The following is a 24919-nucleotide window of genomic DNA, read 5'->3' as shown; positions in this document are numbered from 1 at the left end:
ACGGAACCGGTGAAAATAAGTAAAACGGCCATTTTGTAAAATTAGAGAATTTACTCAATTCATATTTTTTACCTTTTAAAGGTAAAGGTAACGGATATCAGTTTAATATTTCAAATCATCATAACAAACATTAACTTAATACAATCAACATGGTCAGATAATAATGTTATTTAAGCATATGATAATAGATTTTATCTCAATGTTTATGCATATGGAAGAACATAGTTAAAATAAATCAATCTTTAATAGGAATCTTAATATTTCTAGAAATCAGTCTTCGACTACAGAGTAGAGATATTCTAAATAAATAAAATATTAGTTTATCAATATAAAATTGAAGATCTAAATAGACATAATTTTTATGACTAAGCTTAACTCAATGTCAACTTCCTACTAATGTAGATTGAATTAATGCCATTTTTCTATCATTAACAGACTAAATTGTGTCAGTTTGGATTCATTAGAGACTTTGGTTAAAGGGGAAAGGAAAAAATAGATACAATGATATTGCACCATAAGAAGGGTAAACAAATCAATTAATGAGTTTGATAGCATCGTAGTGAAGCACAAAAAGTTATAAACTGACCGAAATAAAGTGTTGAGAAGGCCATATCTACTACTCCCAAATCAGAAAGGATAATGATAGCGTCTGAACCTGACTGTGTTGGGTGACGGTGCAGGAAGTGGATGGAGTGGGAGTGCTCCGTGATGCAGAGGCATAGTCCGAGAAAGGGTTGTTTGTCCCACGTTATGTTCCATTAACAAAAAAACTGATTTGTTAATTAAAAAAACAAGTTTTTACACGGTTTAGCTCTTAAACCCTGCACTCAGTTCATGTTTCCCCCTTCAAATTACTAAATTTGATTGAAACAAAGCATCCGTTCCAAAAATGTGTGAAGCTATTTACATTAATTACATGAGAAGAATAATTAACTATGGATCCTAAACTACTAATGGATCCTTTGTTCTACCTCAAGAGATGAGGCAAGAGCGAGGTGAGGAGAGGGAAGAGAAGCAAAACAATGAGAACAGCGCCCAGAATGACGGCATAGCAGGTCCACTTCCTGGAACTCTTCTGGTACTCTCTCGCATCCTCAAGCTGATCGGTTCCCCGTCGCACAAACGAACTCGCATGCGCCACGTGGCTCTCGATGTTGTTCAGCTGCTGCCCCTGCGCCTCAACCATTGCCGCCATGTCCAGAAAAACCTGGTGCAGTTCCATCAAGTTCTTCTCAATCTCCTTAACGGCGTCATGCCGCTCCTGAATCTCCGAAATGGTGTCCATTATCTGACCCCTCCCCTGCTCCTGAATCGCCCTCTGCAGAAAGCTCTCGCTCTCCCCACTGGATATCAGATTCTCGATCATCTCCTCCTCCGCCTTCTCCCCCGTGATCGTGAAGTACCTCCGCTCCACCGTCTCCTTGTACTCATTGTGCATGCGCGTCCTCAGCCCCTGGAAATCATCCATCATGTCCTTCAGCTTCTTTCCCAGCCCGCTCACCACCGACGTCCTCGTCCGGTCCGCCGACGAACCCGGCCCGCACCCCGCCACGTTCCTGTTCGCCGCGTTCGACCGCTCCAGCGCCTCCAGCTTCCCCTTTATAATCTTCACGCGCTTCAGCACCAGCTCCACGTCCTTATCCATTCGCGCCCGAACGTCCTTCATCGCTTTGGCCGTGTGCGCCGTTTTGCTCTCCTCGTTCGCCTCTTGCAGCTTTCTGTACAGCACCTCCACGCCCCTCATGTCCTCCTTCACGTTCTCCACATCTTCGAAGAACTTATCCAGGTTCACGCTTTCTTTCCCCGCTTCCACGTCATCTAGATATGCCTGCTGTTTCAGGTCACTGTATTTCTTGAACGAGTTTGAGAATAGGTCGTTCATCTTTCCTTCTTACCTAAACCCTTTTTCTCTTACGATCTATTCTTCTTCTTCTAACGTGGGATATCTTGCATGCTGTTACCGAAATCTTGAGGAGCATGTGCTGAACTCATCCTCCTCTCCATTCTCAACAATCGATAACCCAGAAGGTGACAATTGACAGAACCGAGTAATTGCCACCAACGAAAGGTTTGATTCTTAGGATTTTTTTTTTCTCTCTTGTTGTTGTGGTGGACGTAACAGAGGCTTATGGTAATTAATGATCCATGATGAAACAAGGTTTGTGTTTGCCTTTTTTTGAATGGAATCTTAAGATGGTTTTATGACTTGGTCATGTTCTTTCTGTCCTTTCAAAGCTTCTGATCTTTTTTATTTTTAGGAGGATTGATTTGATCTTAAATTGTATATTGTTTATTTAGTTAGATGTTCCATTTTGATACTGTCTAAAATGAATTGGATTGTGTTTCCTACCTAACACAGTTTCAGCTACAATTGATGAAGCCTATTATAGATGCAACTTAGAAGCCAGTCTTCCCACATTCTATTTTTTAAAGGAAAACCAATGGCGGCTCAATTCATTTTTATCTATCACACTAAATATCTAACATAATATGAAGAATATATAAGTGTATTTTTTACTTGTTAAAAACTTAATTCTATTATTCATAAATGATTGGTAACATGTTCTATACTCTTGGGATATTTATGTCTCATTCTCAATCTCTATGGGCATTTAGATTTGTAAGGAGACAAATTTCTATATCATTGTTTTATATGATATGATAATTAGTTGATCACAAGGTCAGTAGTTAAAAAATGTTTCATTGTACCTGGTTATATTAGTGTTTAGTCATGATCAATTTGTAGGTGGACAAATGTTGACACAAAATAGTTATACTAGCTAGTGTTTAGCCATGATCCATTTTAATCGTTAAAAGAGTTAATTATAACATGCAATAATAATTTTATATGATATTATGTATCCTTTAATTACTTTTTTTTAGACTTCACATTTTTTATCATTTTGAAATTAAATTGAAGTATTTTCGTTACGGATGAATATGTATTATTTTTTTAGTATTGAAAGTTATGAAAGACCACGCCACTTAAGTTTTGATATATATATATATATATATATATAAATAAAAAATTCTTTAAAATTTGAAAAAAATAAGTTTCTAAATTTTAATATACATTCAATTTTCACCAAATACAAAAGAAAAGTTTTTTTTTTTTTAATCAGCTACAAAAGAAAAGTTGAAGAAGAATATTTTCCTATGTCATTGGTAATGACAAAGACAACATTATTGATTTTTAATCAACTAGACAATAACTGTTATTTTTAATATTTAATTAGCATTATTATTGTTGGTATACTTCTATTCTTTACGTAATAAATAAATAAACAAATAATTTAACTAGTTATTTTAAATAATAATAATAATAATATAATTTAAATTTTATTCTGAAATTATTTTTTTAAGTGGTTGTTATATTAATCACATAATTTGAAGTTCAAGTTTTGTTTTCCTTCCTACCTCTTTCATTAATTGTTTAGGTCTCTAAAGAGAAGTCACCTTCAAGCCACACCCGACTTTAAGCCTATTAATTTCACTTATTGGAAAATATCTATAAACTATAATCTCAAAGTTGTTGTCCTAAAGACCCAAAGTGGTGTTGAGTTTCATCAACTTTTCTTGTCAAACTATAGTTCTTCCCTCTAAGTTTAGACAGTGTGTTTGTGATCAACATTGTTGAATTACTAAAAAAATTGTGTGACGGGTGCCTTTTTATGAATCTTGACTATGAAAGACTATGATTCTATAAGTTGTATGTTTCTTATAATTAATAACTGTATGCTTTAATGAAGTGTGGTGGGGTTGGATAAAGGTTTGCATGTGTAGTGCTTGTGTTTCTCATTAATGACAACCTTATAAAGAAGTGATTTTAGCTAAAAGATTGAGGAATGGGGGGTTCTTTGACCCTTCATCTTTCTAATTGTGGATGATGCTTCAATGGTTTAAGGTGGAAAGTTATTAATCTTGAAACTATTTATGTCATTAATATTGGTGATTTTGTAAGAGTTGTGACATTCTTGAAATGCTCCATTCAATTTATTTTAATTTTTTATTGAAAAAATAAATGCAAATTATTTGCTGTTGAACATTTCCACAAGAATCATTGAACAAGGAACATTTTCACAAAAGTTTGAGACTCACATTTAATGATATTTATACTTACCCACAAATATTTTGTTCGGTACGAAAGAGAGATAAAAAAGTAAACTGTTTAAAAGAGCGGAAGAAGAGTAAAATATAAAACAATTTTATTTATTGTTTTTAAAATTAATTATTATTGTTAATATTGAAATGAGTGATCGTATGTTGCATGCACTATATTATAAAGTAAAAAAGAAATAATCTTTTGTTAAAATAGAGTAATTTTAAAATTGTATTATAGAAAAATCACAATTATAAAGTTGTATGTTTCAATGTACAGTTATCAAATAAAGATTTTACTATTCAAATAATCCTTTAAAACACATTTTCTAGCAATGTTATATCTTTGTCCACCTCTTCTGTTCTTTCTTTATTTTCTTCCTTCTTCTTTCTCATTGCGGAAGAAGTTGTTCTGATCCTGGCTTTTCCACGCCAACCAGCTCGAGCAAAGCAGGGGATATCCTTTCTCATCCTCGCTTTCCATCTTTGTAACAGAGGAGGCATGGAAGCAAACAAAGCTCTAAGATTTGGTGTATACATAATTTTTTTTTCCAAAATTCTTAAACTAAGAGTATTAATTCTTTATCTGTTTCTCACTATTGTTTTAAAGATCAAGGATTCTACATAGGAGCAAAAATAGTAGCTAAGCCTTGATCCACCGTTATTTGAAGTTTATCATAGGTCATCAAAGCCTTCTGCTCGCACTGGTACGATCCTTTACCCCTCGCCAGAACCTCACCATCTGCATCTATGATCCCTTCCTTCTCATGGTCCCCCAAGCGCGGCCCAGGTTCCAAGACCAAAACTTTCACCTATAGTTTGTTGCAAAAAATGTAGAAAGTAACAAATCTTGTCGTGCAAATAAATCACTGCTAGAAAAGTATTACAGTAGCGATGACCACACCTTTAGGTACATGACATGTGGCGATTTTACATGACCTCCATTATTCAAATCTGACATCAATGACAGCAATGGTAATTTGTGACAATTCTTCATAATGATCAAGTCCAGACAACCATCTGAGAACTGCATTTACCAAATTAAATTAACATAAGACTTGTCAAGTTCATGGCTGTGGACAACTATCACCAATAGAATACTTAAGATGTCCAACGATAGATGGAGAAAATTTGGGGTGTGGAGTCAACTAGCATTTATGTCAATGATAACAACAATTTGGGTGTCTCTATGATCTATTCTGTGCGATCCTTGTAATAAAAATAAATGTCTAATAGTCATTAAAATGAAGCAAATTAATTTGCCAATAGCCATTCTTCATTGTACATTAGCCTCCATGGGACCAGTTCAGATACTATTTTAAATGGATTCATCTTCTAATTTTTTTAATGTTGCCAAAACTGTCATGTTAGCAATATGAATCGGTTCTAGCTATGACATCACTCATCAGGTGAAACAGTATGAGAGAGTAATGATATAAAAAAAAAACTTTTACACATACAACCTACCTCTGCATGTGGTGCAGCCTTGGTGTTTTCAGCACCCCAAGGCACATTGTGAAGCCAGACAGAAATAAATGGTCCATTTAAAACCCTCCAACTCAAATTCTCCAAGTCAATTTCAGGTCCCTGATAGCCTAACCTTTTTAACTTCACCGGCTCCCCATCAATTAGATCATTAATGATGGGTTTGCTAGTAAAACTGCCAGGGTAACTTATGGTCTCCCCGTAAGCTTCAAATCCAGGTGCAGGCACAAAATAAAGGCATCCTTCATAATGCCTCAAATGGAAGATTCGAGTGAGAGCCTACAACAATAGATGATGCAAAGAAAATAACAAATAACCTCAATCCTTTTAAGTCAAAGAAATTGTTGTATAACAATGAGAACATATCATCAAACTAGACTGACACTGAAGTGTGGGTCACTACTAGCTAACATATTAGTTAACGTATGGCGCAAGAAATCAAGAGACAATTTAAATTCATTACTTTGGTTTCTATTTAAACACAAATAACTTTGAGCCCAACACCGGTAAATGCAATCTATATTCACTTTATATCAAAATATTTTATTTGAAAAAGTAGTTGTAGAGTAGATGTATTTTTGGAATAGTGGTTTCAAAAGGCATTTCCACGTAACTGTTTTGTAAACCTTGTAGGTGACCAGTAGCTTGATGATTACTTCTTTTTGATTAATGTCTTTGCCTTCAACCAAAAATATAAGAAGATAACTCATGCAACAATAATTCATATAAAAAGAGTCAGCAACTAAAGAAAAAAGCATTCTTCGTACTTATTACATGGCCTACTTACATAACAATCTATTCGAGCACTTCCCATCCACCTATACTTTTCAGACTCGATATCAATATCAGCCACCAGACCTGAAATAAAATTATCAAATGTTACATAGAATATCATGGGCACAGCCAGAGGCTTCTGCACAACCACCTCTGTTTCAAAATCCAATATATGGTGACGTTAATTTATAATTACCCCATGCAAGCATCAACACAATGAAAAATCTGGTTTCCCCTTGTGTGATGGTGGCCACATCAAGTGATCGCTTATGGCCTGACAGCATTTAATACAAAGTTAATATTTTATATAAACACAGTGAAAAAATCATGGTCACATTTGTGACAAGTTGGAAACCTCTTATAATGGCAAGAACAGCATTGGTTATTGTACAAGGATCACCCACTGAATCGAGAAGAGACTTTGCCATGCCATTCCCCGTACCTTCATTCATTTTATCCGAAAGTACATCACAGAAGAGATAATTAGAAGATTAACATAACAAAAATTATTGACTAAATTCATTAAAGAAAAAGAATAAAACCTGCAGGAACTACTCCAAGGGGTATCTTTATTGCAGTGTCCCAGTCCTCCCTCTGAAGCAGTCCATTTACAACCTACTAAAAATGCGTGACGTTAGTAAGATAATTAAAGAGACAACCATGTGTACAAAAGAAACTCAAAACAATCACACAACCATTATCACAATGGTAGTACTTGGTACGAACTGTAACCAATTAACAACAATAATTTCAGTGCACTAACCTCAACCAAAATCCCATCTCCACTGACACATACTATTCCATCGTATCTCGAAAAATCAAGTGACTGAACAACTTGCTTTGCATGGAGCTGATGCTTGGTTTCTGATAAATATAACAAAACAAAAATTTCAAACATCTAGATATTTCTATAATTTATTTATAATGTTGTAAACTACGATAGAAGGCATTAATAATAAAATATTTAACTTTAATAAAAAAAAATTAAAATTATTTGTTTACTATTCATAGTATAAAAATCCGTACACTTGTAAACATTAAACTAATAATAATGATAATAACATTTAATTATTTATTTGGATTTTATACCTACACCAAAAGTTTTATATTTTAGTTTTTATGTACATTGCATGAATACGGTATGATACCGGAATACAACATTTCCAAAAAAATTAAGACAGGGCACTTCAATATAAATATGATTAAATTTTATAAAAAGATAAAAACACAAATAAACACTGTAGTTCCTTCTCTTCTCCATCATCTGTCAAAAGAATCAACTCCAAATTTAGTCAAGAGATTTCAAGTATATCCTATTTTTCTCCACCAATATACCACATTTTGTTTTCACCCTCTGTATAACTATTACACTTCCTTGAGGGGAGATAGATATTTGTATGTATATTTTAAATCTTTGGCTCTTTTAAGATTTAGGAATATGAATGTTTCATTGGTCTTAATAGATTGTTATCATCAATCACACCTTTTTTATAATAACAATAACAGTAAAAGAAAGAAACTAAGGAAAAAAATCAAAACCTTGAACAGTGAGATGGACTTGTGCGTCTTCCAAAAGAGGTTTAACTTGATCTCTAAAAATATTGGCAGCAAATTTCCTTCCACCAAAAGGATTGACAAAAACAAAGAGCCTCTTAGGGCGTCCTGTTCCATTCAAAATCAGAATCCGCAGCACAAAATTAATCACACAAGCTACCAAAAAATATTAAAATTAATTACCAAGGGAATCGATGAATTCTTTAAGCTTGCGGCACCAGAGCCTGTGCGATTCCTCCGACGATGGCCGAAACACGATGTCGTTTCGAACCACTTTTCCTCTGTTCCCGCAACCACAGCATCCATCTCCGACCTCCACCACTGTTTTCAGCCTAATGTTCAAACCATCAGTCGTGAACGCGATAACCTCTTTTTCAATGGTCAAATTCCGTTGACCTCCCTCCGGCCACCACAGCCTCCCATCTGCAAACAGGGATAGCTGCGTCACAGTTCCGTTAACGTTGACCTGATCGGAGATTATGGCAGCGGGTCGGTCCATTTCCTGGGAAAACCGGTTTGATTGCAAATTAAACCGCCAGACCAAAAGGTCAAAGAATATTGGTAATGACTTGAGTTAAGAGGAACACAAATGATTAATTTATTGATTTATTTTTCTCAACCTTACCGATAAAATTTTAAAATATAACTATCTCAGCCTTGATTTTTAAAATTAGATAAGCATTGTTTTTAACTAATAAAATCATTTTTTTAATATATTTAAACACACTTCAAGAATAAGTATTCCGTGATGCGTCTTATAGTTAGATTAATTTATTTTGGAAATTAATTAGCCTAAATTTCTTAGATTTTTTTATAATTTTTTTACCACCTTTTTAAATGTGTTCCTAAACATATGCACTTAGATATTTTCACAAAGGTTTTAAATGAAATTATATTTGACATAAATATACATATTTCAAGAATAAGTATTAATGTGTCAAAAGAGTTTATGTTTGAATTAGTTTATTCTTGAAATTAAAAAAAAATATTGGTCTAAACTTTGTTTCTTTTTTTAAACTTGATCACTTTGATTGAAAGTTGTTCATAAACATGGACTTGTATCATCTCACAAATGAGTATAAAAACTCAATAAACTTAAACTTTTTTTATTTGACATAAGTAATTTGTCACATTTAATACTCTATACTTCTTTTTATAAAAGTGTGATTTAATATTTATATGTTTTTTCAAGTGTAATGTTAATCTCTATGCTTTTACTTTTCAATATGAATGAATCATTTGAATTTAAAATACATTAATTGAATTTTGAACATACTTTTCAGGCGATGAGAAAAGAAAATTATATCGATTGTTTTATAATTAATGTAAGTATTTATTTTGTTTTAACTAAATTATTTGTAACATTCAATGGATAAAGAAATATGATGATTTATTTCTCTTTATTTGAGAAGAGAATAAAATGACTAAAAGTTGATTGGTTAATTATCTTTTGAGTTTTCTACACTAATTCTATATTTAAATCAATTGATTTATTATTAAAAATAATTTGCTAATTGAAAAACTTGATCTAGTGTTATGCTTGAAACACTTGATTTACATGGAATTGCATTAAAAGTAAAGTAAGATGGTGATTAATATGGTGTATGAGAGGTAGTTGTTGGATATTTGCACGTTGAAGGAGTAGGTATGTGGTACAAAAGTTGGATAAGATTGTGATAATTGTTTGGGAAGTTTAATGATTTTATTTGTGATTTAAGACGTTGAGTTTAGATATTAAAAGAGGCATGATGAAGGTGGTGGAATGTTTTGGAATTGAGGCATAATTGATTATGTATAAAGACATAATTCATAATGTCCTTAACCATTTATAACGAATACTATCATAAACATATATTTAGATCCATCTTCTATAAAAATAAATTTTGATCTTCCTATGTTGAATATGATAAATATTTATTTTGCTCTTATTTTATTAAGATGTTATCTTACTAATGTTTGTGTTTCACAAGAGTGAGTAGTTAAAACGACCAATAAAAAAGATAATGTATTACTATTTACTAAATCAAAAATGATATTTTGACACTCATACTCCATCCTACACTCCAATAAATATTAGTATTTTAATAATTTATAATTTTTTTAATTTTAAAAATTATCTTAACATTTTGCATTTTGATTATATTTTCATTAAGGATTTTTTAATTTTTTTTAATTACAAGTATTAATATTTTGTAGTGGGTGTAAAGTGAAGCAATGTGTCAAAATATGATCACCTTATTAAATATATACATTTTACCAAAAGTGACCACCTAAAATAATGTCCAAATAAATAATTGTATTTACATAATCTAAAAATAAATAAAAAGTTATGAATGTGTCAAGTCTTTAAAAATCAAATATTTTTTTATTTTAGAATTTTTATTTTTTCACCATAAATGCTCTAATAAAAAAAAATATTTTGACGGTTGTAAAATTTTATTTTACCACAAGTTAGATTCTTGTTTTCTTACATAATTTTTTTATATAGAAAAGATAGTTAAAAAAAAGTTCTTAAGAAACAATATTTCTTGAAAATATGATTTTTAATAAATAAAATATAACGTGGGAAACAAATAATTGAAAATAAAAAATTTCCTTTATACAAATACTCCTCGAACTAATACTTTTTTTTTCTCAATTATTAAAATTTGAATTTCCCCTTTTCTAATATTGTTGGCTTGATTTTTTTTATTTAACACTATTATAAAGAAAGAATTAATATCTTAAACAATCCTTATTCTGAAATATTGTATTTAAATTTTGGAATGCATTATTTGACATACTTAATTTTTTAAGTACATCATATGAAAAGGATTTGGGGCATATTCTAGGTTTTGGTTGATTGCGGATGGAGGAGACAGTGCAGCGCAAAGGCGCGCACCTGAAGAAGAGGGCTCTGAAGAACAAAGCTTTGGGCATCAGTTTCGACGAGAAAGACCTCAAAGACTACGTCACTGGTTTTCACAAGCGCAAGAAGAAGAGAAGAAAGGAAGCCCAGAAGCAACAGAACGAGGCACTGCGCCGCAAACGCAGTGAAGAACGCAAAAAGGTATTTACTTTTCCATTTTCACTTCACTCTGTGCTTCAATATTACTAGGGTATGAACAAATTACACTCTATTACAACCATGGAGGGTTTGGTTTGGGTTATTTTTTTTGTAATGGGTTTTGTTATCTTATTATCTATTCTATTGGACTCGGTTTACAGAGGAAGTTGGAAAGAGAATACGTTCAGTATGGAGTCGTGCCACCTGATCAAAATGAGGAGCGCCAAGAAGAAGTTGCGGATCAAGTTGAATCTATTGCTGGTACGTTTTCTCAGTTGGAATATTCCTCACGGTTGCATTGATTGTTTATTCACTTGTTGATTTAGACTCGCTTCTTTTCAGTATGCACTTTTGAGATAAAAAAAAGGGTGAAATGAGTTTAGTTTTTCTTATTAGCACTTAAAATTAGCTTGAGTTTTTTTTAAGAAGTTAAACAATAGAGTTTCTATAAATTTGATTATACATGAGCTTAACTAGAGAAATTTATCCAAACAAGACATTAGTCATGTCAGCATTTCATTTTACTCTGGCATTCATGCATGCCGTGCTTGAGCCTGATCTGGTACTAGTACATATGTAACTTAAAAGTTTATTATCGGGGGTTAGGTGTAGTGGAAGAGGCCAAAACGTGGGAAATAAAGGTTTGAATTCCTCCTTGAAGAAGTGCTCACATTTAATGTTTGACTGTGCCATGGACAAGATTGTATTTTCAAAGGAGGAGATCTGTGGAAAACAAAAAAATGTAACCTGAAAATTTAGAGTAAAACCTGTTCAAAGTTTATTTACTAATGAATATGAGGCTCTTTTTAGGGTATGGTGTGTGATTGATTTCTTTTGTGCTTGTGGGTTGTGACTCATTTGGTGATTTTGTTTACCTTCTGTTGTTGAAAGAAACGAAGACATACCAGAGCGGTGATTTGAAAGTTACTGTTGTGACAAGTGAGATCAACCCTGAGGAAGAAAGTCACCATAGTGAGAGGAAGGAGGAAACAGTGACCCCCCATTCTGTTGTGGCTGATAAAAGGCAAGGGGTACGTATAAGTAACAAAAAACCTTTTAAGAAGGTTGCAAAACAGAAGTCACGGCCAAAGCCAGCTAATAAGAGAGATAAGAAGAAAGGAAAGAAGCGGGGCAAGAAGTAATGGTAGCTAAGCTCTTTGCATCTTCAGGACAATCCTAAGTCTACAATATACTGCGTTTATTTGAGGTGTTTGTTAAGTGCAGTAACTTGGCCGCCTAGAAGTGAGAACTCGTGCTTGCTTATTGCAGGATTTGGACTTGTTTCATTGTTGAATATATGTTTTACTTGGTTACCTGGTTCCTAATGTTCATGACAGGACTTCCTCCAGCGGGGTTATTGCTGACTTCTTATTTTGGGGGATTCGAGAGTTAAGGAAGAATCACCTACTTTTTCTCTTTTTTGATTAATCGGTAACGGTCCTGTGTATTATACATTTAATTAATTTACTTTTTTAACTTTCTTGATTTTCTTTTCTCTTATTTTATGTCTAAAGTTTTAGTTTCTGGTCAAAGAAGGGTTTTAGTTTTTTTTCCTTTCTGGGTGCTATGGTTCATGTAATATGGAGACACATAATCCTGTGGCATCTTTATTTTAGGTAACCCAACCCATTAATTACCTTAAGAAAAATCCTTGGTAAATTTGAGGAGTTAGGTAATGTATGTAGCTAAGGCTAATAATAGTACGTTGTTGTTATAGTTTTATTTAAACCTTAATCAAGAATATTTACAGCCTTGTCTCCCAAATTTAGAACGTCAAATGATTGCTGGCATTTTGGGATTTAGTTGTCTTCGAAGCAATCAAAACTTAGTTGGAAGCTTCTAAACCATAGAGACTTGACTGAAAATTTGGTGAAATTGTGAGGATGTTGTTTGACCAATATTAAAATATATTTGCTGTGTAACAAATAGTGCTCTTTTCAAATTGGGAGTTGCATCATAAACCGGGGCATGATAGTATCTGTTGGTACCCATTCCTGGTATAAAATGCAGCTCTATTTGTATTTTAAGATGAGCAAGATTTTCAAAAGTAGTAAGTGGCTAGCTGTTCATTATGGGGAAAAATGATATTTCTATTAAAGAGTCTTCAGTTTTGCAGGAACGGCTAAAAGAGTTATCTACCCAGTGAAATGTATTTGTCCACTGGTGATTAATCGGGTAGTCTTTTTGACCCGGGACAAATCCAGAAAAAGGAAGTTAAGGGGAGAGGAGCAGAAATAAATAAATAAATTTTAATTATTATAAAAAAATTATAGTACAATAAGATGACAGAAAAAAAAAACTAAGACTTAAAGAGTATTTATAATAAAAAAGGTATTATAAGAAACTCTCCCTCTAGTCTTTTACTTTAAATGAATTTTACCATACATTTCTTTTAAGCAATTTTTACAAGTTTTGCAGCAATAGAAAGGATTGAGATTCTCACATTTATAGTTTTTTCATAGCATTTATTTTTTATAATTTTAAAAAAATAATTCAAAATCATTATAATTAAATATTAAGTTTGTAAGATTCTCACTTTTATAATTTTTTATTTGCATTTTATTTTTTATAATTTAAAATATATTATAGTTAAATATTATTTTATTTGTTAGTATTTTTTATTCTTTAACATGTTGCAGTAAGACTTTCATATAAAGTTGAGTCTACTGTTAAATCTTCATTGGAGATATTTTTAGGCATTACAATACATCATTCGAACATGCCAAATCACGATATTATATTGACCAATACCTACTCATTCGTGTATGATTTTTTTTACAGTGAAATTTAATTAAATTATTGGATTATACATTTTTATTAAATTATATATATATATATATATATGTATTAATTTTTTTAACCTAGTAATTGTGGCTTATTGTCGGAGAAAATCTAAGTTCAATTCTCACTGTCTCGTGTTTGAAGGAGTGAAGAACTTTAAATATGAGATAGTCCGAACTATGGATTGTCAAATATTCAGATAAGCTAGTGTTAAACAAATACATGTGAGTTGGATTTTCATTTTCATTTCTGAATATAAGGAAAAAACTTAATAAGAGGAGACAATAAGTGTTTTAATTATCTTTTTATGCCTACAAATATTTAAATACTTTGTTTTCCCCCATTTATGTAGTAATATAAATTTGGTCTCTAATATTTTAATTGAATGAATTGAGTTTTGTGGTATCATAATATAAGTCTTGGAGTTGGATCCACCTCATGTGAGTAGAATATGGATAGTTTCTAAGGTTCAAAGTCCGATGTTAAGGAGTTGTGTGATAAAATTATTCTGGCCAAAGCTTTTTCTTTTTGGTACTGAAAGTTTGTTGTATGAGTTCACTGTTTTTGTCCAATATTTTTTATTTTTATACTTATGTAAAAATAATTTTAACTTTTTAATTGAAAATACATCAGCAGTTTCTTTACTCTTTTTCCTTTCATATTTTCTCCATCTTCTTCTTTCTCACCACAGAGTTGTTCTTGAGGGTTCCATTTTATTTTGTTCTTGCTATACGGTTTATTCTCACACACACTCTTGCTCGTTTTTCTCTTCATTGCAATTCTTGTGTAATTTTGTGCAATCTTAAGGATTGCGGTTTATTGTGTTATGGTATCAGAGCTCTTCTTTTGAAGAGCTCTGTTGCGCGCTCTGGTTCTTGATTTCTTTCTTCTGTTAAATTCACTTGTTATGACTCTTCTATTCTTGGTTTTCTTTAGGGTTATGGCGGAAAAAGAAGTGGCACAACCAACTCCTTCGGATTCTTTAAGAGAAAAAGTGGGAAGAGATTCATTAATGAATAGCTATCTCTACCTTCATCCCAGCGAAAATCCAGCGGCTTCGCTCGTCTCACCAGTATTGGACTCAACAAACTATCATTCCTGGAGTAGGTCTGTCATCACCGCCTTAATCGCGAAAAACAAAGTGGAGTTCGTCATGGGTACACATCCTTGCCCACCGAAGGACGATCATACTTTCTCAGCTTGGATAAGGGGGAACAACATGGTAGCGTCATGGTTAGTCCATTATGTTTCCCTTCGTATTAGACAAAGTATAATTTGGATGGATAAGGTTGCGGATGTTTGGAATGGTTTGAAAACGAGATTTTTCCAAGGGGACCTTTCTAGAATATCTCATTTACAAATGGAAACCGAACTTGAAGCTCTCTCCACAAGTAATACATGGAAACTTGTTTCCCTTCCACCGGGTAAGAAACCCATTGGTTGTCGTTGGGTCTACAAAATCAAACACAACAGCGATGGCACCATTGACCGCTACAAAGCACGCCTGGTTGCCAAGGGCTACACACAGCTGGAAGGACTTGACTTCTTGGATACTTTCGCCCTGTGGCCAAATTGACAACACTTCGCCTTCTCCTTGCTCTTGCTGCCACCAACAACTGGACAATAAAACAGTTGGACGTCAACAATGCCTTTCTCCATGGAGACCTCCATGAAGAAGTCTACATGAAGCCTCCCCTGGCTTTATTCTTCCCAACAAGAACATTGTTTACAAACTGCAGCGTTCCTTATATAGTCTGAAACAAGCTGGGAGACAATGGTATGCAAAACTCTCACACTTCTTGCTTTCTAATGGTTACATTTTTTCCTCTATGACCACTCTTTATTTATTAAAAACATCACCCTAACATCACTGTTATTTATGTGTATGTGGATGATTTTGTCTTGACTGGAAACAACACTGAGGAGATTGCCCACATCACCACACTGCTGCATCACCATTTCAAGATAAAAAATATGGGTGACCTCATGTTTTTTCTTGGTCTTGAAGTTGCTCGCAACAGTAATGGCATCCACCTCTCCCAAAGGAAATACACTCTTGACCTTCTACATGAAACAGGAATGCTGGATTGTGCTCCTGTTTCTACACCAATGGTTCACTCCTTACGCCTCTCTAGTGAACAAGGATTGTTGTTGAATGAAGAAGACTCCTCTTCATACCAGCGCCTAATTGGAAGGCTGATCTATCTTACCAATACAAGACCCAATATTTCCTTCTGTGTCAACAAGATGAGTCAGTTTGTTTCTGTCTCTACCTCTACTCATCAACAAGCAGCCTTTAGAATTCTAAGATATCTCAAGAATGCTCCTGACCATGGCATCTTTTTTCCTCACCAGAACTCTATCCAGTTAAAAGCGTACAGTGACTCTGATTGGGCCACCTGCCCTAAGACAAGAAAATCTGCTGGTTTGTCCATATATCTAGGAGAATCTCTTATCTCCTGGAAATCAAAGAAACAACAAACCATTTCCAAGAGTTCCTCTTAGGCTGAGTACATAACCATGGCTGCCACAACCTGTGAACTCCAATGGCTCACCTATCTGCTACAAGATATTGGTGTCTCTTACACACAACCGACAACCATGTACTGTGATAATCAATCTGCCATCCAGATTGCATCCAATCAGGTTTTCCACGAACGCACCAAACACATCGAAATCGATTGCCATATTGTTCGGAAAAGATTATTGTTGAACTCCTAAAGCTGCTTCCAATCTCATCTTCCATGCAGAATGCTGATATCTTCACAAAGTCATTACCTCCATCCACTTTTCAGCTTCTGCATTCCAAGCTGGGAATGAAAAACATCTATTCCCAGCTTGAGGGGGGTGATAAAATTATTCTGGGCCCAAAGCTTTTTCTTTTTGGCACTGAAAGTTTGTTGCATGGGCCCACTGTTTTTGGCCCAATACTTTTTATTTTTATACTTATGTAAAAACAATTTTAACTTTTTAATTGAAAATACATGAACAGTTTCTTTACTCTTTTCCCTTTCATATTTTCTCCATCTTCTTCGTTTCTCACCACAAAGCTGTTCTTGAGGGTTCCATTTTATTTTGTTCTTGCTATACGGTTTCTTCTCACGCACACTCTTGCTCGTTTTTCTCTTTATTGCAATTCTTTTGTAATTTTGTGCAATCTTAAGGATTGCAGTTTATTGCGTTATTGTGTGGTATGATAAGTATTCAACGGATAAATCATGTTGATGTCTTTGTCATATTTAAGTTAGCTTTAATATATGTCTAAAATGTTATAAGATATAATTAGTAAATAATCCTGAATAAAAGCTAAAAATACGATGATGCATGAAAGAAGACGGGGGATCAACCGACTATGAAAAGGGAAACCTAAAAGAACAAACAAAGACTCAACTCAAAAACTTATGTGCTTTATTGTCAAATTGAATATTTTAACTTAAGATTCTCGTATTTTTTTATTAGAACATAAAACATATATCTTATGTAACACAAATATACTTTTTGTCACACTCTAATCTAAATTTAATAATTTTTTTATATGACGATCATAAATAATATAAGAAAATATGTGACTTCGATAAATAACTTAGCATGATAATCTAATAATCATAAGTTAGATAAAGTTTTAATCTAATAATTAATATTTTCACATTTTTTTATATATCATCTTCACAAAAAAATCAATGTTTTATTATTTATTATATTGATATTTATGTGATAACAAACTTTTCATCATTACATAAAATATATATATATATATATATATATATATATATATATATATAACATGCTCAATTCTCTCAATTGAAACACGGGATACCAAAATCATAGTCGTGGGAACTCAATTGAAGTTTGGAGAACAAAAAATTATGCAATTACAATATATTGGAGGGATCAAAAGTATATTTAAACAAAAATACATTTTCAAGAGAACTTTGTTATTAAAATATTATGTCATGATGATGCAATTATTAAGATTGGCTTAACAGGGTAAAGAAATTGAATAATATACAGAAAGTTATAGATTCTAGTATTGTTTATTATTTTTAAACAAAAAATCTGTCCGTATTGTATTTGTTGGTATCCCTACCCTATAACTTTCCTTTAAAAGTCAATTGAAAATTGAATGTGTTCTGACCCTTTATATGCGTGTTTTAGTTGGACATGATTATACCCTTCGTCTTGTAGGCCCTTTCTGTTTTCTAATTAAGAGGTTTAGGGATCCCACATCACCAAATCTTGCATTTCTCATTCTCATGCTGTTGCATTTAATGTACCCAATTAGCTAAGTTGACCCCACACAACACAACTATCAAATATCTATGGTATACCTTCACCCAGGAAATCTTATTATCTTCACTCTTTACAAACCTCAATTATTCTCAATCTCTCAATCAGGAGGTTGAGAAGGAAGAATAAAATAATAACTTAAAAATATATAAGTAAAATAAAAGGGTATTTATTTATATAAATAATAAAATTAATATTTTCAGAAAAAAAATTTATAGTAAACTTTTTTTTTCTATCATGACATCATTATTAATATACTTATCATTTTTCTCTCAATTTTGTATCACCCAAACAAACTGATGTAAATCATCTTCCATTTTAGAATCCTGGAAACTTTTTTTTTCTTCATTTTAATAAACCCTAAAGTAGATCTTGAGCATCTTCCATTATGAAATCCCAGAAAAAGGAAAAGGTAAAAAAAAGAGGAAGGAATAAAGGGTGTAAAGTTATTATATACTAATGGCAGTAAAAGCTTGAACGGAAAAGAAACCTAGGATGAGTTAAACGCAGAGAGTTACAGAACGATCTGAAATCCAACGCCTAACAGACTTGACCCACCCAAAACAGGCCACGTGGCAGAATGATCAAACAACGAAAGGGATTCCCCACCAAACTAAGCCAAAAAGGATAGAACAAGAAAGCGAGATATGTGAATGACACGTTTGTTTTGAGGCATGGGACAAAATAAGCGTCAGAGTGCAAAATAGCGTTTGTGGCCTTGAAAGAAAATTCTGAGACGTTTCCCCGAAATTTCCACACTCCGTACTTTTCCAACTTCTCCTTTTTTTTTTTCACTCTTTTCTCCTTCTTTTCAGTCCCCACACCACGCCCTGATGCTCTAAAAGCGATCCAAAAGTGGCGCTAACTCACATTTTCCGTTTTTATTTATTTATTTTGCCGCCTATTTATTTACTTGTTCCTCAGTCAACTAAACTGTTGAAGCTTACGTGACTGAGAAAACCTACTTACCTGCGTTGTGTGCCGCCGCCACCGTTGCTTTTTTCTCTTTCTTTCGTTTTCTCCGCAACCAAACATAGTTCGGATTGGAACAATGCACGGAAGGTATGGCGAGAGATCGAGCGGCACGGCGCGAGAGAAGCGAGGTTTGGATTCGGCTTCGGCCGAAGAAGGTCAACCTGATCGGAAACGACCTGCTTTGGCTAGGTAATGCTAATTACGTTTTCTTTGTGCATCGCTGAAATGGATTGTTTTGTTCCTTCGTCGTTGTTAGGTTTTGTTGCATTTGCTGATATTGTGAGAGTTGCGGACAAATGTGCTTATGATTGTGGTTGTGGATACTTGAAAAATCTTGACATTGCAGCAAAAATCGCAGTTACTGACTGTTTTTTAAAATATTGAGGTTTAGGTTGCAGTGTTTGCGTGAGAATTGGTAGAAGTAGAATTGTCATCTTATCTGATTTTATTATTGGAAGCTTAATTATTTTTAAAAGTAAAAAAATACGCAATGTGTTGTTTTTGCACGAGTCTGAAATTCATGTGAAAGAATGGTTCTGACAAGCAAAGGGGAAAAGTGACCGAATTCAACCTAGTATGTGTCTCACTAAATGAGTATGTAACTAAGAAATAATCCCTGTGGAGGCTGTTATGTTTTCATATGTTAAAGCGTACTTTGGTGTCTTAAACTTGGTTATGACTGTGTTTATTGAATTATTAATTTGTTTATTTTAATTTGCAGTGTAATTGTTGAGGCCCTTAAGGTTGACAGTCTGCAGAAACTTTGCTCATCACTGGAGCCTATTCTACGCAGAGTTGTAAGAAAATTCCGTTCATTGTGGTATTAATTCTTAATATATTAATCTGATAATTTTCTGAAATTTTTAGTTGATTTACTGGTCAATAGTACCTGAAGTTATCATTTATATATTCTACTGCTCATCTAATCAGCCACATAAAGCACAACCTCTCAGGCTGCTGGCCTGTAGCTAAAATTTATCGTACTTCAAGCTGGTAGGCCATTATTTGATCCGAGGCTTAACAAGATTTGGGTAGGAAATTAGTGATCTTGTATTCAAAACTGTAGAAGTTGGTGTAATTTTTTTTATTTACTCGTTATGAGAGGAAACGAACTCTCAACCCCTAGAAACAGCTTCTCTGCTTCTGGGACCGGGCTGGCTGGTTATTTGTACCCCTTCCAAGCCTCACTAGGTGGGAGCCTTATGCAAAGGGAGGCTTTCTGGAATAAGTTGGCCTGCAGCGTGTGTGTCTGAGTGTTATCAAACATAATTTAATGAAATAGCTCTCTAAAGGAAGTGATCAAATGCTTTGTTTGCATGAATTGTTTTTTATGAAGAACGTGTCTTATTTCTTATTTTTATTCTTGTTGCTGAACAGGTTAGTGAAGAAGTCGAGCTTGCTTTGGCAAAACTATGCCCCGCCAAGCTTGCTGGCAGGTAATTTTTTGGTTCCCTCTTGCTAAAGATAAATTTTGTGTCAGATGAATGTACATGACACATGGTTCTCCCGATCTTTTGCTGCTTATGCTTTCATGGCATTTAGTAAGAATATATCCTGCAATAACTTGCTTTGTTAGATGTTGGAATGATGAAATTAGACAGATAGTCTATGTTAATGGAGATTCTGTCACATTTTAAAGTAAAAAATCTAGTGTAGTGATCCATATCTGTTTAGTGATTAGTGGTGTGTTAATTTCAGGTTCAGCTTATATTATTTATCTCCGTCAGTTTGTGATATCTATCTATAATTTATCTCTAATACTCTGTAAAATTCAGGTCTTCCCCAAAGCCAATAGAAGGCCCTGATGGCACAAATTTACAATTGCAGTTCAAGAGCAGGCTGTCCCTTCCCCTCTTTACTGGTGGAAAGGTGGAGGGAGAGCAAGGTTCGGCCATTCATATTGTTTTGATTGATGCAAACACTGGCAATATTGTCACATCAGGGCCAGAGTCATGTGTCAGGCTAGATGTTATTGTACTGGAGGGAGATTTCAATAATGAGGATGATGATAATTGGAGTGAAGAAGAATTTGATAGTCATGTTGTGAAAGAGCGGGAAGGAAAAAGGCCTCTTCTAACTGGGGATAATCAAGTCACACTGAAGGAGGGTGTAGGAACACTGGGTGAGCTTACATTTACAGACAACTCTAGCTGGATAAGGAGTAGAAAGTTCAGGTTGGGGCTGAAAGTTGCCTTGGGTTGTTGTGAGGGAATGCGTATCCGTGAAGCCAAATCAGAACCTTTCACCGTTAAGGATCATCGTGGAGAATGTAAGTTCATAAGTTATGTTTGCTATATTATTCATTCCTGGAAAATGGTTCTAACGAAACATCAATTGAATTATAGTATACAAGAAACACTACCCTCCTGCCTTGAATGACGAGGTCTGGAGACTGGAGAAAATTGGCAAGGATGGGTCATTTCACAAAAGGCTAAATAAAGCTGGAGTATATACTGTTGAAGACTTCTTAAGACTTGTGGTCAGAGACCCTCAGAGATTGCGGAATGTAAGAAACCAGATTTTTGTCCATTTATGATTTTAATGTCAATTGTTCAAAATTTCAATTCCTTTGGTTTTGCATTTGAATTGATGATATAAATTTTTTAACTGCCAAAGGATTTTATAGGTTAACTATCCTTCTTAATGTAGATCCTTGGAAGCGGCATGTCAAATAAAATGTGGGATATTCTTGTTGAGCATGCCAAGACTTGTGTTCTCAGTGGAAAAGTTTATGTATACTACCCTGAAGATGCAAGAAATGTGGGTGTTGTTTTCAATAATATTTATGAATTAAGTGGCTTAATTGCCAACGACCAATTTTACTCAGCTGATTCTCTCTCTGAGAATCAAAGGGTAAGTGCACTATCACAGAATATTTTCCTTTTATGTTGAATTCAAACCATACTTCTGAATTCCTTCCATAATATGGTAAACCTGATTTCTGATATAATGAAAGTTGTTTTTCCTTATATTATGCATATTTTTTTATTGGCTTCCCAATGTTAATAGAATAATATCTTTTGCTTAGTTTTGCTGTATTTTTGGAGTCTTTATTGTAGTCTGGAAACTTTTGTTAGTCTTTAACTTTGTACTCAGACACATAGTATCTATAATTATTGATGCCCCTGAAACTATGGGAATAAATCGGCTTAGCAGTAGGCTTACAGGTGTTACAAAGATAAGGTGGGGGATTTTTGCTACCATTAAAGAAAAATTGGATATTACGAAAATGTTAAGACTTCTTCCAAACGATAGGGAAGGAAAATGATGAATTTTCTGATAATGCCAATATCGTAGGTTTATGTAGACACGTTGGTGAAGAAAGCATATGATAATTGGATGCATGTTATTGAGTATGATGGGAAGTCTCTGATAAATGACATTGAGGATAAGACTTTGGACACCGCTCATCCTCAGGCACCAATGACTCCCCATGAATATTCAAACTCCCTTCAGCAGATACCCATCCCACTTCCAGTTCATGCAGGCCAGCCTTCAATGGATTCAGGAGTAACAGTCGGAGGTACATAGGTTTGATTTTTTTCAATTTTCGTTGGATTGAATCACTTTTTGAATACCCCTACCTCAACTTTTCCTCTTTTTCCTCGTCAAACCTATAATGCTAGCGCCTGAGGAATATGATTTAGATATAACATGTCTGACATGGTGAAAAATTGAACCATGAGATGATTATCAGTCGAAGTTAATGATGGAACAACGCAGTGAGCTGCTCTTGTTCCACATCAATCTGTGTAGATTGTCTTGCTCATAATTGACCTAAAAAATAGTGAGCCCGTGGGAGTTTTTTGATTGCTGACTGACTTTACATGAATGTCTGCAGGTTATCATGATGGAACAACTTCCAGATTCTCCTTGCAACCACAGAATCCTAGTTTTAACTCTTCCATTCAGTTTGATGAAAACGCATTTTCCCTACAAAACCAGTTGATGAGTGTTCCACACCATACTCAACTTCCAAGAAGTGAAAATGGACTAACTCATGGTCCTGCACAATCATCCACGCATGGCTTTGAGCCCGTCAGCATTTCAAATCCTACTTATAGAGGAGTTGAAGAATACTTCCCAGAGGAAGAAATTCGTATTAGAAGTCATGAGATGCTAGAAAATGAAGATATGCAGCAACTACTCCGTATGTTTAACGTGGGAGGCCAACCACATCCTACATTTAATGGCCTCGATGATGGGTACCCTAGCTCATCTACATACATTTCTGCAAACCCCATGGGCTACAATTTTGATGATGAACCAAATCGTTCCTCAGGCAAAGCTGTTGTTGGTTGGCTCAAGCTGAAGGCAGCTTTAAGATGGGGTATTTTTATTCGGAAGCAGGCTGCTGAGAAACGGGCACAACTTGTTGAATTGGACGACCCATAGAGATCTTGGGGGCATTGGTGATCTTTAATGACTGATCAATAGTTTTTCTGGTTATAGCATTCAAGGCTTCTTTACTGACATTCAGAATTGTTCTCATCCTAAAATTTCATAGCATGAGAAAGGATATGAAATCTGGATTAAACTATTTGGTGCAGACTTAACTTGAAGATTCCAATGTGCATAGACCTCTGCCTGTAGAAGAATATCACTATGCAACATCTCCTTTAACTGCTTTGCTTGTGATGTTTTCACTTAAGCATTCCTAATTTCCTACACCCAAGTTGTAGAGGCTCAAGAGTTTGCCTGTTTTTAAACTGAAGAGTCCGTTGCTGCAACCTGGCAAAGCTTCTAGTGCAATTTCAAGAATCTAGAATCTTTACTACATTTACCGGGCTGTATTCAGTTCTGTATAGCTAGATATGTTCTATCTGACTGAAATTTAATGCTCTGTGGCATTATAATTATAATTAATTCCAACTGCTATGTGCTTCGAATACTTCTGTTTGCTGTCTGTGTACTTTATATTGTTTCGTTATCTGTATAACTATGCATATTGACGTGACATAGTCTGTGATACTCTATCAAAATATAAAGTGAAAAAGATGCTAGATTTTACTGCTTGAATTGAATGTACTTGTGAATAGGTATCATTTTTAATAGAGATAATACATTGAGTTTATTAGTATAATACTTGAATTCGTGGATAGAGACGGGAGATATTTGTCGGTTCTTTTCCAGTACAATTTCACTTCGTATTTCTGAAAATGGACATTTTTTTAATTTCAGAATTGGGTAAATTGTATACTGAATACGATTTAATTTCACGTAAATTGTCAATGGCAGGAGTTTTCTAAATTTCATAAAAATAATATACATCACATATAAGTTTAGTTTAAACGGAAACGAAAAATTGTTATGAAGAAATCGTATACATAAAATACAAATTTAATTAAAAAAGCGTATTAGTTTAAAGTAAACGGCGAAAATTTGTTATGAATATATCGTATACGTAAAATATAAATTTCATTAAAATGTAAATTCCAAATTTTATAAAAATAAATTCTTATAAAAATCATATATTAAAATCATGATTATAAACTTAAATTTGTACATACGTTTTTAAAAATTAATTTCCTATAATTAATTTTTTTATAATATAGTTAAAGAATGCAGGAAAATTATATATATATATATAAAAGTTTCGTTGATTTAAATTATTTTAATTTTTAATAAAATTAATTATGTAATACTTTTATAACAAAATAATGTAACTAAACTATTTTAAGAAAAAATATCAAATTAAATATAATTCATAGAATAACAAACTAAATTGGTAAAACCTTAGACTAAAAATTGCATATCTAAAATGATGAATTGAGAAACTGAAAATATTCGATCTTAATCAACCACCATAAATATTCACGGAGTACCACCACAACATGTTTGTCCAATTTCCCTACCAACAACTTACACCATTTTTCCACCGCATGAAAATATTTGTTCTTCGAATCCATCTCAAATGTT

The 24919-nt window shown here is 33.7% G+C and overlaps 4 protein-coding genes and 1 long non-coding RNA gene across 8 annotated transcripts; 3 read left to right on the top strand and 2 right to left on the bottom strand.

The window, feature by feature from the left end:
• Nucleotides 1–549: 549 nt before the first annotated feature.
• Nucleotides 550–2195, bottom strand: LOC137811981 (syntaxin-125). The gene has a single exon (XM_068613842.2). It carries the CDS (start codon nt 1880–1882, stop codon nt 968–970), a length of 915 nt encoding a protein of 304 aa, XP_068469943.1. The 5' UTR covers nt 1883–2195; the 3' UTR covers nt 550–967.
• Nucleotides 2196–4301: 2106 nt separating this feature from the next.
• On the bottom strand, nt 4302–8555 carry LOC137811978 (sphingosine kinase 1). Of its 2 annotated transcripts, none has more exons than XM_068613840.2 (10): nt 8095–8555; nt 7897–8019; nt 7121–7221; nt 6900–6972; nt 6713–6799; nt 6554–6631; nt 6371–6441; nt 5566–5862; nt 5003–5125; nt 4302–4910 (listed from the first exon to the last, which is right to left on the bottom strand). In XM_068613840.2, the coding sequence occupies exons 1-10, from the start codon at nt 8408–8410 to the stop codon at nt 4719–4721; spliced, it is 1461 nt and encodes a 486-aa protein (XP_068469941.2). In that variant the 5' UTR covers nt 8411–8555; the 3' UTR covers nt 4302–4718. The 2 variants fall into 2 exon arrangements, with proteins under 2 accessions (XP_068469941.2, XP_090154920.1); XM_090298794.1 differs by having other exon boundaries at nt 6900–6975; nt 8095–8477.
• A 1992-nt stretch (nt 8556–10547) lies between these two features.
• Nucleotides 10548–12442, top strand: LOC137811979 (ribosomal RNA-processing protein). 2 transcript variants are annotated; one of them, XR_011081211.1, is made up of 4 exons: nt 10686–10960; nt 11119–11218; nt 11849–12199; nt 12295–12442. XR_011081211.1 is itself a non-coding variant. In XM_068613841.1 (3 exons), the coding sequence occupies exons 1-3, from the start codon at nt 10760–10762 to the stop codon at nt 12097–12099; spliced, it is 552 nt and encodes a 183-aa protein (XP_068469942.1). In that variant the 5' UTR covers nt 10548–10759; the 3' UTR covers nt 12100–12442. The 2 variants fall into 2 exon arrangements, 1 of the variants encoding a protein (XP_068469942.1); XM_068613841.1 differs by having other exon boundaries at nt 10548–10960; nt 11849–12442.
• A 1954-nt stretch (nt 12443–14396) lies between these two features.
• Nucleotides 14397–16738, top strand: LOC137811980 (uncharacterized). The gene is made up of 2 exons (XR_011081212.2): nt 14397–14472; nt 14675–16738. It is a non-coding gene; the product is annotated as an uncharacterized LOC137811980 (long non-coding RNA).
• A 1815-nt stretch (nt 16739–18553) lies between these two features.
• On the top strand, nt 18554–23891 carry LOC137811977 (calmodulin-binding protein 60 B). Of its 2 annotated transcripts, none has more exons than XM_068613839.2 (8): nt 18554–19189; nt 19722–19797; nt 20378–20436; nt 20776–21269; nt 21346–21506; nt 21650–21853; nt 22298–22523; nt 22842–23891. In XM_068613839.2, exons 1-8 carry the CDS (start codon nt 19077–19079, stop codon nt 23393–23395), a joined length of 1887 nt encoding a protein of 628 aa, XP_068469940.1. In that variant the 5' UTR covers nt 18554–19076; the 3' UTR covers nt 23396–23891. The 2 variants fall into 2 exon arrangements, with proteins under 2 accessions (XP_068469940.1, XP_090154917.1); XM_090298791.1 differs by having other exon boundaries at nt 18839–19189; nt 19722–19820.
• The last annotated feature ends 1028 nt before the right edge of the window (nt 23892–24919 follow it).

This window comes from Phaseolus vulgaris, chromosome 2 (genome assembly GCF_051622355.1).
Source record: "Phaseolus vulgaris cultivar YP4 chromosome 2, ASM5162235v1, whole genome shotgun sequence".
Classification (NCBI taxonomy): Eukaryota; Viridiplantae; Streptophyta; class Magnoliopsida; order Fabales; family Fabaceae; genus Phaseolus; species Phaseolus vulgaris.
The sequence above is the reverse complement of the archived record's forward strand: the minus strand, read 5'-3'. Positions and strand labels throughout refer to the sequence as shown.

Bases quoted from the DNA above. Each gene is read 5' to 3' on its own strand.
- LOC137811979 (XM_068613841.1), top strand. From the start codon at position 10,760: ATGGAGGAGACAGTGCAGCGCAAAGGCGCGCACCTGAAGAAGAGGGCT. The intron at 10,961-11,118 runs GTATTTACTTTT...CTCGGTTTACAG, and splicing joins GCAGTGAAGAACGCAAAAAG to AGGAAGTTGGAAAGAGAATA. The intron at 11,219-11,848 runs GTACGTTTTCTC...TGTTGTTGAAAG, and splicing joins TCAAGTTGAATCTATTGCTG to AAACGAAGACATACCAGAGC.
- LOC137811981 (XM_068613842.2), bottom strand. From the start codon at position 1,882: ATGAACGACCTATTCTCAAACTCGTTCAAGAAATACAGTGACCTGAAA.
- LOC137811977 (XM_068613839.2), top strand. From the start codon at position 19,077: ATGCACGGAAGGTATGGCGAGAGATCGAGCGGCACGGCGCGAGAGAAG. The intron at 19,798-20,377 runs GTAAGAAAATTC...GTTGCTGAACAG, and splicing joins AGCCTATTCTACGCAGAGTT to GTTAGTGAAGAAGTCGAGCT. The intron at 21,507-21,649 runs GTAAGAAACCAG...TTCTTAATGTAG, and splicing joins ACCCTCAGAGATTGCGGAAT to ATCCTTGGAAGCGGCATGTC.
- LOC137811978 (XM_068613840.2), bottom strand. From the start codon at position 8,410: ATGGACCGACCCGCTGCCATAATCTCCGATCAGGTCAACGTTAACGGA. The intron at 5,126-5,565 runs GTAGGTTGTATG...TGGTAAATGCAG, and splicing joins AGGCTGCACCACATGCAGAG to TTCTCAGATGGTTGTCTGGA. The intron at 4,911-5,002 runs GTGTGGTCATCG...AACAAACTATAG, and splicing joins CACATGTCATGTACCTAAAG to GTGAAAGTTTTGGTCTTGGA.